This window comes from Chelonoidis abingdonii, chromosome 2 (assembly GCF_003597395.2).
Source record: "Chelonoidis abingdonii isolate Lonesome George chromosome 2, CheloAbing_2.0, whole genome shotgun sequence".
In the NCBI taxonomy this organism is placed as follows: Eukaryota; Metazoa; Chordata; order Testudines; family Testudinidae; genus Chelonoidis; species Chelonoidis abingdonii.
The window spans coordinates 69018495-69035079 of record NC_133770.1 but is presented as its reverse complement, the minus strand read 5'-3'; the positions used below and the strand labels follow the sequence as shown (position 1 = coordinate 69035079).

At 43.2% G+C, this 16585-nt stretch overlaps 2 protein-coding genes across 3 annotated transcripts in view; both read right to left on the bottom strand.

The window, feature by feature from the left end:
• WIPF3 (WAS/WASL interacting protein family member 3) overlaps window positions 1–16585 on the bottom strand; it is a 323552-nt gene that overhangs the window by 58185 nt on the left and 248782 nt on the right. The window lies entirely within an intron of this gene.
• PLEKHA8 (pleckstrin homology domain containing A8) overlaps window positions 9859–16585 on the bottom strand; it is a 77814-nt gene continuing 71087 nt past the window's right edge. For both annotated transcript variants that reach the window (XM_075062426.1, XM_075062427.1), the window contains exon 14: window positions 9859–16520. In XM_075062426.1, the coding sequence (XP_074918527.1) occupies window positions 16323–16520 (198 nt within the window). In that variant the 3' untranslated portion in view covers window positions 9859–16322. The remainder of the gene's footprint in view (window positions 16521–16585) is intronic.

The window sequence follows — 16585 nt, the reverse complement described above, 5'->3', positions numbered from 1 at the left end:
ACCTGAGCCATAGAGGAGAATGATAAGGCGTTCCCAGGCCTGTGCATGTTTTATTCAATGAGACACTCCTTTACTGTCTTTGTCTGTTATTCCAACCCAGAATTTAAGTTTGTTTTAAACATGTTGACAGCTAGTTGGGTCAAAATTTCTCAAACTACTAAACAGAAAAAAGAAAAGTTTGTATTAACCAGGTGTGGTAACATGTGGGACTGAATTTCAGAGCTGTGGATAATGAAAAGATATAAATGTCTGATTTACTGCACTTTTCCCTGCTTCCTATGTTTTTAGTTCAGCATCTATGCGTGAGTCTTCCCTTACCCAGCCAGTTCTGAGAATGGCAAATATTCAAAGATAACTTACCTCCCCAGAGCTGTGATTAGAGAAAGAGCGAAGTGTTAGCAGACCAAGCTGGTATTCAATGCTTGTGCCTGGGTTGTATTTTTGAACTACAGATTGAGGTTCTGATTTTTGTAAAAAAATGTATTTCAATGGCTGTTTCCACTCCCACTGGCTGGTAAAGGGTACCCTATAGTGCAGCCCAGCGTGAACAACAGAGCTGTGTTTTCAACTAGTTCAAAGGGACAACAAGTAACTAGCATTTTCACTCTGTGTTTCTGGATCACTCAAACCTTTGGTATCGTGAGGCTTTCATTGGCTTTCTCCCTCAAAATAAAGTCACTCTGCCCAGCTTTGCCCCAAAAAAGAGAAACAAGGAAGAAACTCCTGAAGAGTAATTTAAAAAAAACATATCATTGCTGAGTTTCTAACAACAACTCTTTAGGTTTCCCAGTTTATCTGCCATACATATCAAGCCCCAACATCCCCCTATAAATTTAGCATTTCAATTTGTTTGTTTCTATTTTGGTTTTTTTGAGCAGTCGTGCCCAGTTTCTTCAGGGGGGAAAAAAACCTTTGAAAAAGTTTCTGTCAAAACCCATGACCTTTTAAACAATGAACTTCACAGAGACACTGTAAAAGCTGCAGTGGGTGCAATGGTGTTTAACATATTTATTTATTTTTCCTCTCTCTCCTTTGCTTCAGTTTATTCATGATCCTGTACCTGCAACAAGTTTTTAAGTACTTACAGCTATGGTAAATTTATCTTGAAGATTTGCATTTGTGGACGTGGGCTCTGCCATGCATTAGACAATTCTGCATATTTTAAAAGGAAGCTGTGTTGCCTCCCATGCAGTATTTTTGTGTTTGGATTAATACTATACCAGTGACAGCCATTTCCACTGACCCTCATTACTCATCTCAGACCAAAATCTATTTTCTCGCAACACAAATCCAGCATTAACTCTCTTCCATTGTTACAAACCTACACCTGAAATGCTGAGGTGTTATTACTGAGGTTACAGAAAGTGTTAGGCATGCTAAATAAATTAATTCCATTAATAAATTAATTCCATCCCATAAATTAATTAATTCCTACTTTGAAAAGCTTCCTGCACTTTTGCTTCCCTCACTCTAGTTCTTGCTCTCATGTTTGGGTCTTGGTGGAGCAAGGGTCATGCCTGTTAGTTAATTCTTAAGGCCATTTTATGTAATAAAACATTTTTATACAGCACAGCCTTGCATCCCTTATTAAGTTTACAGTAGGAGTTCAGCCAGAGAGAACATTTTTATAGAGGTGACTGCAGTGACTCATACTAGCAGACAAGACTTCAGCCCATAAAAGTATCTTCCTCCTGCATACAGTGTATTCTTTCTGGTTTGTTTCTGCACAAAAGCAGGATGAAATGTTTTAATTGTAAAGTGAGATAATACAGAATTAGTTGGCAGGGGTGGCAGGTATCATAAGGCAGGGAAGGCTAAGGACTTAGTCCCTCCCATGCTCTTGCCCCTTCCTGCCTGAAGTTGGCGGGGGCTCAGCTCCAGCCTGGAGCTTGGGGCTTGGCTGGAGGCCAGGGGCTGGGATAGCCGGGGCAGCTCGAGCTGGATGGTGAAGGTTGGGCCAGCCAGCACGGCCTGGCCAGAGGGTGTCGGGCCAGCTGGCATGGCCCGGGGTGGCTCAGGAGTCAGGCTTGCCAGAAGGGCTGGGGGCAGCTCCGGAGTTGGGTTGGGCCCACCAGCACGGCCTGGGGCGGCTCAGGCCGTGGGGAACTCAGGGCTCCAGCCAGGCAGGAAAGGAGGGGCATGTGGGGGAGCCTTAGGCGGAAGGGGGCTAGCCTACCTGAAGGTGGGGGTTCACCCGAAGCCCATGGTGGTAAAAAAATCAGAATTACTTCTAATTCTGAACCGCTGTCCTTTAATGTGTTAGTTCACATATATAATATTTAGTCCTGCCTCAATGCAGGGGACTGGACTGAATGACCTATTGAGATCCATTCCATTCCTATGATTCTATGATATTTGGCATATGAAAACATTGTAGCAGTGATCGTGCAGTAGGCCTGAGAATAGCTTGCTGTGTGTTCCCCTGGAGGCCCCAGTCATGAGCTCTTTTTATTCCTAGAGAGGAAATGTGAGGAACAACTGTTTGTCATGCAGCTGCACTGCACACAGATCTTTTGAGTCAGGTGATCTCTCTCAAGAGGACATGGACACTTTCGCGCTGTTAAAACTGCTTATTCCAACTTTGATTTGGACGCTGAAAATGAATTCTCTGTTGCAACTGTATCTTCAGTCCCAGTCTCACATGAGAAACTGGGATAATTAAATATCTTTAAACATTTAGTGCTAGTGAAAAAGCTAAAGAAATGTCAAGTATCAGAGGAGTAGCCCTGTTAGTCTGGATCTGTAAAAGCAGCAAAGAATCCTGTGGCACCTTATAGACTAACAGACGTATTGGAGCGTGAGCTTTTGTGGGTGAATACCCGCTTCACTGGTGGGCCATGTAATCCAGTATTCTGTCTGTGTGTGTGTCCCCCAGATGCTTCAAAAGAAGGTGCTAGGATTTCTGAAGTGGATAATAGTGACATTACCTAGAGATCAGTATTCACCCACGAAAGCTCATTGGAGCTCATGCTCCAATACGTCTGTTAGTCTATAAGAGGCCACAGGATTCTTTGCTGCTTCTAAAGAAATGTGATGCCATTTTTAAATGGATGTCTCTCTCTGTGTGAGTGTGGGGGAAATTATTATAATGCTTTCTATATTTGTAAAAATCGGTAGGGCTGCCCATACATAGGAATGCTGAAACATGGGAATTTCTATGCTAGGGCAGACTGGTGGGCCCTGTAATCCAGTATTCTATCTGTGTGTGTGTCCCCCAGATGCTTCAAAAGAAGGTGCTAGGATTTCTAAAGCGGACAATAGTGACATTACCTAGAGATCAGCTCATTGCCACATCACTAGTATATGTACCAAGTATCTCTATTACTGTTGCCCTTGCCCTTCCTCTCCCATTCCTGTAATTGTCTATTATAGGTACTTGCGGCATCTTATCTCATGTACATTCACTAACAAAAAGCTTTGTTGAAGACGAGTGAAGGCTGCTTAGTAGTGCCTCCTATCCTTCCAGAATGTGGAAGTTAGCAGCTGAAAACTGAAATCTCTGAAAACCAGGAAATAGACTCAGTGAAATAAAATGTAAATGTTAGAAGAAGACCAGGAAATGCACAGTTGAGGTAATGTCTCCCATGCCATGCCCCACCAATAACCTTAGCTCTGCCCCACCTTTCCCTACTGTGAGTCACTCAGGGAGCTCAGAGTACCTTATACGTCCCTCAAACTAACTGCAGTATTGTTAGCCACCAAAATTCTAAAATCATAGATTCCAAAGCCAGAAAGGACAATTGTGATTAAATAGTCTGACGTCCCGTATAACACAGGCCACAGACCTTCCCCCCAAATAATTCCTAGAGCAGATCTTTTAGAAAAACATCCAATCTTGATTGGCAAATCCACCACAGTCTTTAGTAAATTGTTCCAATGGTTAATCACCCTCACTGTTAAAAGTGTACAACTTGTTTCCAGTCTGAATTGGTCTAACTTCCACTTCCAGCCATTAGATCATGTCATACCTTTCGCTGATAAACTGAAGAGCTCATTATGAAATATTTGTTTCCTATGTAGCTACCTACAGATTGTAATCAAGTTGCCCCTTAACTGTCTCTATCACTACAATGCATTAGTTGCAATACTTTAATTATACTCCTGGATGTGCTTTGAACCCTTTCCAATTTATTAACCTCCTTCTTGAATTGTAGGCACTGGAACTGGATGCACTATTGCAGCAGCAGGTGCACCAGTGCCAAATACAGAGGTAAAGTAACCTCTCTACTCCTGTTCAAGATGTCCTTGTTTACTCATCCCAGGATGGCATTAGCCCTTGGCCACAGTGTTGCACTAGGAGCTCATGTTCAGCTGATTATCCAGCATGACTCACCAAATCTTTTTTAGAGTCACTGCTTCCCAGGATAGAGTCCCCCCTCCTGTAAGTATGGCCTACTCACAGGCACTTTGTTCTTTGGCACTAGACGTATACATTTACATTTAGCTGTGTTAAAATGCATATTGTTTGCTTGTGTCCCCCTTATTAAGCAATCCAGATCACTCTATATTAGTGACCACTCCCCCAGTTTTTGTGTCACCTGCGAACTGTATCAGTGCTGATTTTATATTCTTTTCCAGGCCATTGATAAAAATGTTAAATAGCGCAGGGTCCCAGACATTCATAACACTGACTTAAAAAAATCATAAAGTTCTTTAAGAATAAATTATGTTTTCTAGTCTGTTTCATGATTTTTGAGCTCCCCCTGCCTACCCATACTGTGTGTAACACAGTACTGCCATCTCCTGCAAATTTATTGCAAGCAAGGTCTTGCCAGCTGCTCCAGGCACGCTCCCAATAACACAAAGCACCTTTATGTGATTTTGGAGCTGATGCCAAGACGTCTCACTCCCTCACTCTCATCTTACCTGGCCCTGGCAGCTACCTGTTCCCTTAGCTGCCCAAGTTTGCCCAGCTCCGTGGGTGACATGTCTTCCTGGTGAGACAAAGCCACTACCTACCCTATCGCTGCTTGGAGGGCCCATATGAGGGACAGTAGAGACTTTCTGACAAGGAATATCCCCCACTGACCTGCACAAGTCAATTAGTGCCCCCCACCTTTGTATGCGCCCTGCTCCTGATGTTCTTTTGCAGGAAGCCATCAGTTTTGGGAAGCAGGGCTAGATGCTGGAATCTTAAATCCCCCTTATTCCTGGTCAGGAGAAGCAGTAACGTCCACAGGAGGAGGGGAAGCCCATGGTTGCAGGCAAAGGCAGGTGACAGAGTCTGAGCACTGAGGGCAGCACAGGGTTCAGGCATTGCTGAGGGGATATATCTAAATGCTTCCCTGTAACAATGCGCCCAGGGAGAACAGCGAGAAAGGGGGAAGCAAGGGGGCTCACTCTTACCTTCCCGAGGACAATGGGGAGAGATAGAGATGGAATTACCTTGCTTTACTTCACAGGGTGTGAAGAGATTCCCCTCAACTGCAATAGGGCTAGTCTCTGCCTTGATAGGTAGCCACAAGGGCTAAGACAGTGGGAGGGGGCAGAGGGGATTGGGGAAGTAGGTAACTGTTGGATCCAAAGAGGAGACGAATGAGTCAGGAAACAGGTAGGTGCTGGAAGCAGGAGGACATTTTAAAAACAGGTCATTTTGCAGGGCTCTGTCATGGGAAATCTTTTACCAAATGATCCAAATGTGCACCTCATATTCTACCCTGGTCCCTCAAAGTTTGAGGCCCTCTGTTTCTGACTCTGCCTTTTAGTGCACTCTGAAAATTCACCTTTAAACAGAAACACGTATTTCCAGCCTCTAAGCCAGCTCCTACTACTGTTCCATACAGAGCTTTCAGCACTGTGTGCTACCACTGAGTAAAACCAAAAACGATGAAACAAAAATCGATTATTAGATTTTAACTAGAGAAGTGGGTACTCAGCACCTCTGGAAGTCAGGCCATACATTGTGAAAGATTTTGTGAGGCAATGGCTGAGGGGAGGAAGAAGGAAAGAGCAGAAGAGGGACTGGAATACCATGGTACAGACTAATCCAAAGTAGACTAATTTGAGCCAAACTGCACTGACACTTGTCTTAAACTACCAGCCAAGGGATTAGCAAAATCTGCTGCTTAACATTTAGTTAAAAACTAGCCAAAACTATACAGGAAACCTTTAAAAGCAGCTGCACAACACACAAGGATGGGGCCTTAAATGCTAATTGTTTAAAAAGTTTTACAATTATGCAGTCGAATTACCAAAAGTTAGAAAAAAAAATACAGACTACATACTAAGTGATTGTCCCATCTCATTTAATAAACTCTGTTGATGTATTAATGGCAAGTACAAGGACCACATCTTATCTCTGGGTAATCTCATCCAAAACCACAAATTCAGCTACTATCTCCATGCAGAGGGAAAGGGCTTGGGCACCTGACTAACAGGCTGGAAGGAGGTGCCTACCTTACACCCTCTCTTAGTGCTAAGTGCCTAAAACAGGCCAGTCCTTTCTCATCAAAAAAGAGCCAGGAAGAGACTGAGGCACACTCCACCCCACCATAGCCAATGGCCAGGGCACTCAGTCACAACTAGGTGACCCACTTTCAAGTCACTGCTCTGACTTGGGGCACAGACTTGGATCCATCTCCCATGTTCCCCGTGAGTGCCCTGACCACCTGGCTAGGTGGAATTCTGGGGTGGGTCTCTCACTATCTCATCCATTGATGCTGTTCCACTTTCTATAAATAATTAAATATTCATTGGGCCAGTGAGAGAGGGGAAAAAAGTAAACAAGAGATTGACTCCGGACCGCAGTCACCAGGAATATGGAAAAGTCCGGGTCAAGTCTCTGCTCCAAAGAGTATGTACAAACACAGTGGAACCCTTTTAAGAGGCGAGATTCAGAGAGGCCTACCCCACAGTAGCCAAGAGGCTGCTGGTAGGACACACTCAACTAAAATGTGGGAGACTTGCCCTTGACCCTAATCAGGCAAACCTGGCCTCCCCCAACCCAGCTAATGCTCTAACCACTGGGCTATTGGCTATAAGGGGGTCCACAGCCAGCTGCCTTTTGTGCAGATTACACATGCTCTGAGCACTCTGGCCGCATTGGGCCCTGCAGAGGTAGGTGTGGGGGAAGGAGGAGAGCTACCTAATTGGATATCCCTGCTGTTCTTAGGGATAGAGTTAGGACGTGGGCGATTTGTGCATGCTTACCAGCAGAAACTTAGGTGCCTATAGTATTAGAAGGCAGCTGAGCGGCAGTGGAACCTAAACATTGGACATAGGTGCCTAAAGCAGCAGTTGGGAGCCTAAATACTTTTGTGAATCTAGCCTAACAGAGATGGAGGCTCACACACACTCCACAGGTATTGTTCAGCATACACTGCTGGAAACAACTTCACCCGTGGAAAAACAACATGTATAGGGTTCTGTGGTCAGTCACAAACACTTACTAATAAAAACAGCACCTATCACCTTGGTTTTCAAAACAGTTTGAAAAGTTAAGATACAAATAATGTGTGTTATCTGGGGCAACCCCCCCCCCCCATTTCTTAAAATACAATAGGACAACCCACCACGCCATCACTGGACGTTTCACAGCTTTTTGAATTATGAAGTATACAGAATCCACTTGGTCCTGCAGCCTGCTGAGAGCTTGTGAACTCAGTAGAACCTTTTCCCACTCATCTCACTAAAAGTAGGGAGAGGCCTCTGCCATGCAAGCATTCCTTTAACCCACACTGGGTGAGCACTGGTAAGCAGGGGATGGATGGGAGGAAGTGAGAGTGCAGGGTATGGGCTGGGAGACAGGTTATGGTCAGGACACAGTAGTTTCCATGCACATGATACTGAAATGATGGCATAGCAGTTGATTTTGTGATTGCAAGCCCCTTCCTCTGCCATCCTGGAGCACTGCCTTATCTTAGCCTGTGGAGAGCTTACCTTTGGAGAGATGGCAAAAGTGGTCATGGAAGGCCAGCCCCAAACACGGAAACATTTCTGGCAGCTCCCCTGAACCCATCAGTCACAGCTAGCTGCTCAGTGCTCATGGTTCAGGCTGGGAACAATACTCTTTTTGGCCCATCAGCATGCAGCACTTGAGCCTTCACTTTGCCACGAGTAACAAGGCACCATGCTCAGCTGTGATGGTGGCACAGCATCGCTCTGAAGCCTCATCCACAATGCTGCAGGACTAAGCCTCTAATTATTGTAGGATCCCTACTTCATTAGGAAGCAACCTCTGTGGGTTGTTGGATCACCAAAGCTTTGGGAGCCTTTGGCTGTGCACATGAGTGTGCTGGTTTATTCAGTGTGTAATTCTTTCCTCTCTCATTTAGATGTAGTTGTGTATGAGGGGTGGGCCTGTATGTACTCCAGAATGCAGCAGTCACCTCTGCACTCACCAGTTTCTTCTGGCATGTGTCTCTGTGTCTCTCTCTCCCTTTCTCCCAAACCCCTCCAGCTGAAGAAATGCCTGTGAGCCAAGGACATATTTCAGAGATCTGCACTCCTAAACTCTGCCATGGAGGACAAGTTGGCTTGCGGAATGAATGGTTTCCATTGTCCTTCAACTCACACAAAAGGGGTCAGGGAGTGCCTCCCCTCCTGATCTGGGCACAAGAGACCCTACCACTTGCATTCCTCTCCCATGGTCACATAGGGAGGAGGAAGAAGTGAAGTTCTCTCCGCTTTCCCCTAACATTTTAAAGGGACAAGCCAGCTATTTTGTTATTGATATGTAGGTATATCCTAGGTAAAATATAGGTATGGATTAAGGCAGTAACGCAAAAGCCTACAGGCCTCAAGCCTGTAAGACAATAGCTTAGCCAACCTGATGCCTACAACCCAAAGACTTGACATAAGCAACTAACTACTAAGTGACCCTATATCATAAGATGTCACGAGACAGAGTGCTGTAAAAACAAGTACAGCTAAACTGCTGGCAAGTGATCACAAAATACCAGTTTATGCTAGTTTTGGATATTTTAAGATAGGAACATCAGCAGATGGTCAACTGCAAGAATGCTATGGTAACCAGGTAACGTACATGCTAATTTAGTTGAGGTAAAATAGTAGGTAGTCTGTAGAGGACACTCCAACATTGTTAGGATAAGAAAGTGTTGATATTGATAGGGAGTTGAGCACCATTATGAATACGTATGGCAACCATGCAACTTGTAATAAAAGGGCCAACCTAGGTCTAAGCATTTGGGATCTCCTTGGGTATGCCACAGTGACGACCACCTGCCGATCATCTATGTTACCTACTTCAGTTTCCTGCAAAGGACAGTGTGAGCATGCAAATGGTGAACATTTTGTATTATCTCTGCCTACTTTGCTATGTTGCAGGGTTTCTAATATTGCTGGTTGTACTAGTGAAAGTATCACAGATTCACAAGGTCTTCACTAAGTGTGAGTGTCCTCATTCTAACAAGAATTCTTTGGCCAATCTGGAGGCAGCAGAACCCTGCCAAACCATGGCATATTAAAGTGGAAACTCTAAAGGATCCCTAATGAACAATCAGGCAACACTTGCCTTCATCTGTATCTAGGAATGATCTCTAGAGCTGGAGAAACTCCTCTCAGTTTTATGACCTCAGCAGACAGTGGGTAATGTTTTGGGAACGGATCATATCCATGGGCTTCAGGAGCTAGTTTGGCCCAGGAAGCCACAAATATTTGCTGGATTCAGCTCTTAGTAATAATTTTTTACTATAATCCAACTGTTACCAATGGCATGAACATTCTCATAAAAAAAGATACATACAGGCTGTTTCCACTAACCAGAACCGATTACAGTGCCTAGAATAATGGAGCTCCAGTCTTGACTGGAGCTTAAGCCCCACTGTATTTACAAGTAATAAATAAAAATGATAAACAAAGCTTCTTAGGAAACCATGCAGAGAAAACGAGATTTTAAAATAGGCATATTTAAAAATAAGTTTATTATCGCTAAATATAAAAATCTGACAGAGGTCTTCAAACATTTCTCAAAAACAAAAAACAAATAACAAAACGAAATCTTAAATATGGAATATAATTCTGTTGAGAGAATCAGCATAGACTGAAAGCAGGTGGTGCCTGACCTGCTTTCCTTTGGTCTAGTATCAATGTGTTTACAACACAGAGGGGTTTGTTCATCAGTCAAGACAAAGTAAAATTAAAATAAAAGGCCATGTACCTTCTCTCATCTTAAACAGTATATGCTCACTATAAGCCTAATTTAACGTTCATAAAATGAATGTTAAACATGTCCCTGGAAAACTGAAGGAGTTGGGAAAGGAAAATGCACAACCAAAATGCTTCACTTTTATTTTATTTTGGAGTGTGATTTCCTTGCTTTAATAAAGTATAACTACATGGAAACATGATAAAACACACCAACAATACCCAGGAACCTCAAATTGTTGAGATTTTTGTTTAAAGGAGTCAAAGAGCAAATACAGGCCCACGAATGTTAAGACATAAATTAGAATAAAACAAGCTTAGAGCTAAAATCTAGTCAGGATATTGAAACAGGGAAAGTTAATATATGAAATAAGCCTTTAGCACTTCTGGGGTGTCCCTCTAGTTATAGAATAAGTATATTAAAAAAGGCTAACATCCACATCTTGAGCAAGTATGCACTCTAATGCAATGAGGGATTTGTGTACTTAAATCAGGCATCTGCACAAGTGTGCACACACACACATACACACATATATCGGTTTTAGACCCTGATTCAGGAAATCTCTTAAGCATATGCTTTAGTCCATCCATGTTCAGGACAGTCCTTAGATGTGTGCTTAAAGTTAAACACATGCTTAAGCGCAGTCCTGAACAGGAAGACCTTCCTAAATCAGCGACAAAATTAAACTCTAGACCAATGGTCCTCAAACTTTCTACCTTGTGACCTCCCCCTCCAACGGTGCCCCCCACCTCTCCCAGACAAGGCTGGGAGCCAGGAGCAGAGCGTGGCCACAACTGGGGCTGAGGTCAGAGCCATGGCAGGGCTGGGAACCAGGGACTGGAGCTATAGGCGGGAGCAGAGTCACAAACAGAGCCACGGCTGCGCGCAGAGTTGTGCTGGGTGGTGCTCCCATCCCACCCCCAGTGGGGGCTGGCCTGAGTCCCGCCGCACCCCCTCCAAATATTCCTCCACGTCCACCTAGGGTGGTGCACCCCACAGTTTGAGGACCACTGCTCTAGACCACGAAGTCCAAGTTTTCAAGTTTATTAGTTTGGCCATTTTGATTTCAGAGCACTGTTTAAACCCCCACATGAACCATGTTTCAGACTTATCATGGGATAGTCTCACTGGTGTGCTAGGAATCCATTCCCTCCCACGCTACCCTGCTACACAAGTGATTTTTATACACTTGGAGACAACGTGGAAGCCTTTTTTCAGGGTAAGGGGGCCCTGGATTCAGTTGTCCCTTCTCTCTCACCTTGCCTTGTTATCAGCACTTTGCAGGCAAGCAGAGAGAAATGAGTCCATCTTTGAAACTGTTTTCACCAGTAAGAGCTAGAAACTGTCACTAATGAAGTGTCTTGATTTAGATTTCAAAGGTCAAATTAAAACTTCCCAGCATTTGAATGTGATTAGCAAAGCACTGCAGTGCCAGGGAGAGACACTTCAAAAGGGGGGCAGCACATTCTTCACAAGCCCCCTTTCGCTTGGCTGTCCAGCTCTGAGCTTGGGCCCATCTTCAAAGTCTCTGTTTTTAATCATTTTAATACACTGGCACTGTGGCTGTTTCAGACTCCCCATTTTAGCTTTGCACAGGAGACACTGTAGCCTGAAAGCAGCATAGCTGGCTGCAAAGCAGGCATGAAATGGAGAGGTCGGGTGAATGGGAGTTTTTAGCCCTGCTAGGGCTTCGCTATTGCTTATAACAGTGCCTCAAGGGAATCTGGGGTTCTTTTAACCACCTGTTGCAAAAACCAAACAGAAGTTCAAAGCACAAGTGAGAGGAGGAAGTCCACTGAATGAGCGGAACCCTAAATTTAAAAAAAAAAAAAAAAAAAAGTATTCTATAATGGACACACACCTGGGAAGTGCAGTATTGACGTAGGCATAAGCTACAGTATTCGAATATTGCAGCAAATTTAAATATATAAAATCTCGCAACTACAAAAAAACTTTGACAATTCTTAAACCACGAAATGTGTGCAATGTAATGTAAACAGTGACCTTACTTTAGCCCAAGATTTATTATAAATTGCTTTTTCTGACAGTGAAGGCATATGGCCCTTAAAATACCAAACACTTGTTTAAAATTAACTTCAAATTTAAAATTTTATTTTTAAAAGTTAAGGTCCATACTATAACATCAAGATGAGATGCCTGGGTATGTTTCAGTGATCCATTCATCTAGCTCTCTAAACACTTGAGTATTAATAGTTCACCAGAACATACCCATGGTGCCTTGATGCTAGAGCGCAGCCACATGAAACTGTTGATTATGGCGTGTTAAAAGTATTGAAAAGGATGCTAGAGTATGTTTGTTTTAAAAATAGCAAAATCAAATCAAATAAAAAAATCTCATCCACTTCTAAGCAGAACTCTCTATTTGAATTATTGGGGAGCTCTGCTCTAATGTCAGTGACACTGTATTACAAAGACATATGAACTCTATTAAAATATGCTGACAGCTATTGTTCTCTATAGTATAAGTATCAGGTTGCTTTGGGATGTATCATGTCTTAGCAAACATGTGCATTGGATAGTTTGTGCTAGTGTCATACTTTCTGCTGAAGTTCTCAACTGAACTATACCAACTTCACACAAAAAGCAGCCTTGTATTGTGAGCCTACTACAATTTTGCTATGTAGAATCCCTGAGAGTATGCAACTGTCAGACAAAGGAAATAGCTGAAAGCATTTCTAAAGGAAACAGATGTAAAACTTCATACTGATAAAGGTTAACAAATCAGTGCTGTTCATGTAAGGTATGCAAAACAGGGCTATAACAGTATCAGCATGTGGGAGTAAAACCACATTTTAATCTTGTAGCTGTCAGATCAGTTCCAAGATGCATGCTTGTTGCTCGGCCATGAGGCAAACACAAATTCTTTTAAAACTAAAAAGTGTCAACCCACTCTGGGGAAAAAAACAACCTATTTTTGTCTCTGAACTTTTAAATTATCAGTGGTGTTAGTCAGAAAAATAGAGAATAAGGTTCCTTTGATATAGTAATTATAAAGAACAAGTGACTACATATTGGGCCATGGCTGGCAACCTAGTATATTGAATAGTTATTCAGTTTTGTCATGGTTTCCCGAGAAAGCCTATGACCAGCCAATTGCAAGTAAAAGAGCCAGTTCTGCACAGAAGAATGGAGACAAGGAAACTCTTCTGAAGAGCAGTGTGCCCCACATATGCAAAACCATTTACTGGTCTGTCTGTCTATCAGAAGCAGTAAGATTGGTGGAAAATGTCAATTCTGAAGTAAAAAAATTCAAATGAGGTCACTAATGGTGTTCTACTTTAGAAATTAAGATCTTTCCTCTCTTTGCACCACTAAGTTTGGATTTTCCCACTGGTAAAAACATGAATGCTGGGAACTGTCTCCCACTATGAGACAAGCTTGGAGCAGAAGAAAATTCCACTTTTTATTCATTCCAACTTCACAATTAGTTTCTTTTAAAATTTACTTTATAAGAGGATCTCTCTGTCCTTCCCTCCACTGTTCCAGAGCATCCTGAAGAGAGCTAAGAAGCCAACTTCGCCACATCACCTCAGTGAAGAACCTTAGCATGAAGAAACCACTTACTGGGGGACACGGCCTGGAGCTGTTCTACTGACATTTGTGTGGATTACTCAGCATTTATGCTAAAGAGAATTACATGTGTAAATCCTAAGGGTACCTGGCTTCATTCTTAGTACTACAGGTAGTGGAATAACTGAAGCAAACTCTGGCCAAAAAATATTAAATTCTATATGTAAACATGAATAGAAAATGCCTCAGTTTTCAAAAGGGCTCAGCATCCACAGCTCTGAAAAAAAAAAAAAATCAAGCCAATTACTATTAATCTATTGCTTTTGGTGTCTCTCTCAGGCATCAAATTTAAAGTTTTTGGTCTTTTCCTATAGCTGTTTTGTGCTTTCTTCAAAATCTTTAATGTCCTCTGGATAGAACAGTTTGAGTGTTAAGTATATAGCTGTGCTTCAACCATGGAATTATGCTTAAACAACCTGTTCTATAGGAATCCAGGCACAGGGTGCATTACACATCACTGGAATCCTCTTGGTATCCTTGATTTGCTAGATCTAAGCAAAAGCATTTCTCCTGCGAGATGGCAACAAAAATTTCAAAATGTCTCTGAAGAGTTGTTTTCTCCTCTATTTCTAATGGCTCACCACTTCCCAAGCCCTTCATTCTGAAGTGTTCCTCCCTTCTCTCTAATGTACAATGTGAAATTCACCCCATGCAGAAGGCCAGCAAAAGTCCTATGCGTTAAAGATCTACTTAAACCCTGAAGTGCAACTAAATAGTCCAAATACCTTCTGCTGGCCCTCTACACAAGGTCAATTTTCACTTTTTAACCATTTGACTAACTACAGGGAAAGCTATTAATGCTTGACTCCAACAGTACCAGTGGACGTTTACTCGTATCAGTGGGAGGAAAGCATGGCAAAAATCCCCATTATCCTTAATTTGCTGTCCAACTTAGACACTTTTGGATTATATACTTAGAGCTGAACTAATTTGTGATGGTTTTATGAAGAACTATATTTCCCCCCTAGGACTGACTCATTTCAAACCCAGCCTTTTGTAACCCCCACTGGCAAAAAACAAAACCAACACCCACACCCCCTCCAAATGCTAATCTAAAGGCTTTTTTATATAATTTGTTAGATTGCTGGTTGTGTTTAAACCACAAAAATACTCAGCAGCAGTTACAGGATTTGGTTTTGAATAGGCCCTTTAAAAAGAAGGCTATAGGCAAACTTTTCAAAAGCACCTATGTGACTTAGAAACTTACAAGTCTATGTACCATTGACTTTCAATGATATTTAGGTGCTTTTGAAAAGTTTATTCTGTCTGTTACCAGGGAAAATACAACAGGACCGATCTTCAGCTACTATAGATGGGCGTAGCTCCAGTGGAACCAATGGGGCTTTGCCAGGGCCGGCACTTCCATTTACGTGACCTAGGCGGTCGCCTAGGACACCAGGATTTGGAAGGGCGGCAGACTGCTCCTGTGGACCTCCCGCAGGCGTTCCTGCGGACGGTCCGCTGGTCCCATAGCTCCAGTGGAGCATCCGCAGGCATGCCTGCGGCAGGTCCACCGGAGCCGCGGGACCAGAGAGCCGGCCTTGTGCCCAGGGTGCCAAAAACCTTGGTGCCGCTCCTGGGCTTTGCCAATTTACACCAACTGAGGATTTGGCCCAATGGCTCCAGCACTGAGCACTAAAGCCTTGTTAACCACACAAGGGCAAAGGAAGCACTCATGCTACTAGTACCAAGATCAAGGTGATGCATCTTGACAACCTTCTCTCCCTCTGCCAAGTAGAGGCCTACCCCTGCTGGGACATTAACAACAAGGCTGGTGTCACAGTGAATTTAAGGATTATCTTTCCTTCTCTCTCTGACACACACAAACACACGCACTCCCTCACAGCTCCAGGAGCAGGTGCCTAGTAGCACTGGAACAGACAATCCTGTTTTCATGGACCTGTGAGGAGGTGGAGAGTACCAAGGACAACACAGGGAGAGCATCCCTATTGTGACAGGCTGACCCTTAGGGGAGGCCCAGGGACTCTGGCCATCAAGGCAACACTTGCAGTAACAGTCTTTACATTTTTTTAAAACAGGGCTGCGAGTAAAATCAAGTCACCAGTATAAAACACAAGGATGCAACCCAAATTTACCTCAAGATGGGACCAGACTAACCACTCAGTTAATAAAGTAGAGAGTTCTACTGCCCTCTTTTCTGCTATCTGTGCAGCACAGCTCTCACTAGCCCTGCCCCGCCACTAACACAGATGGAGAGAAGACCAGGGAAATGGAGACTAGCATCACAGCTTGGACAGGCACAGAAAAGGGTAAGGGCAAAATGGTGACATCAGCACAGCATCTGTGCTCCCATCAAAGCTGCCCCTCCACACGTGTGGTGCCAGTACTATGCATTGGAGCAAGAAGGCCCAATTCTGCTCTGTTACATTCATGTAAAAAAGAAGAATTATTTAGCCTAAAGGTTTTCACCATGCAGACAGTTGTGGCCTTAAAAGAAACAGCACCTCTTCATTTAAACACAAACAAGATTAAAAATACACACACACACACACACCGATTCCTCCACCTCCCATGCAAAGGAAAGATACAATGAAGAGAAACGGCATTCAGAAAAGCTTGTTAACAAATGCAGTGCCTGAAGTTATGAGGTACTGTGTCACTGTGATTATACCACCTCCTCTGACTCCAAACCATGTACTTCATAGAGAGTGTCCAAGATATTCAGCTGGTTTTCCATGGCTGGCAAGTAAATGTTGAGGTCTCTCTGCATTGCATTATAAAAAGCTTCTTCCTGATCATCACACTTCTTCACAGACAGTGCTGCCACAAAGTCTTCATATGTTGGTGCTGCCCTTAAAGCCAACTGGGAGAGGAATAGAAGTTTAAATTCTAAAACTTGGAAAGTGACTTTTGATGCTTCAACTTTTG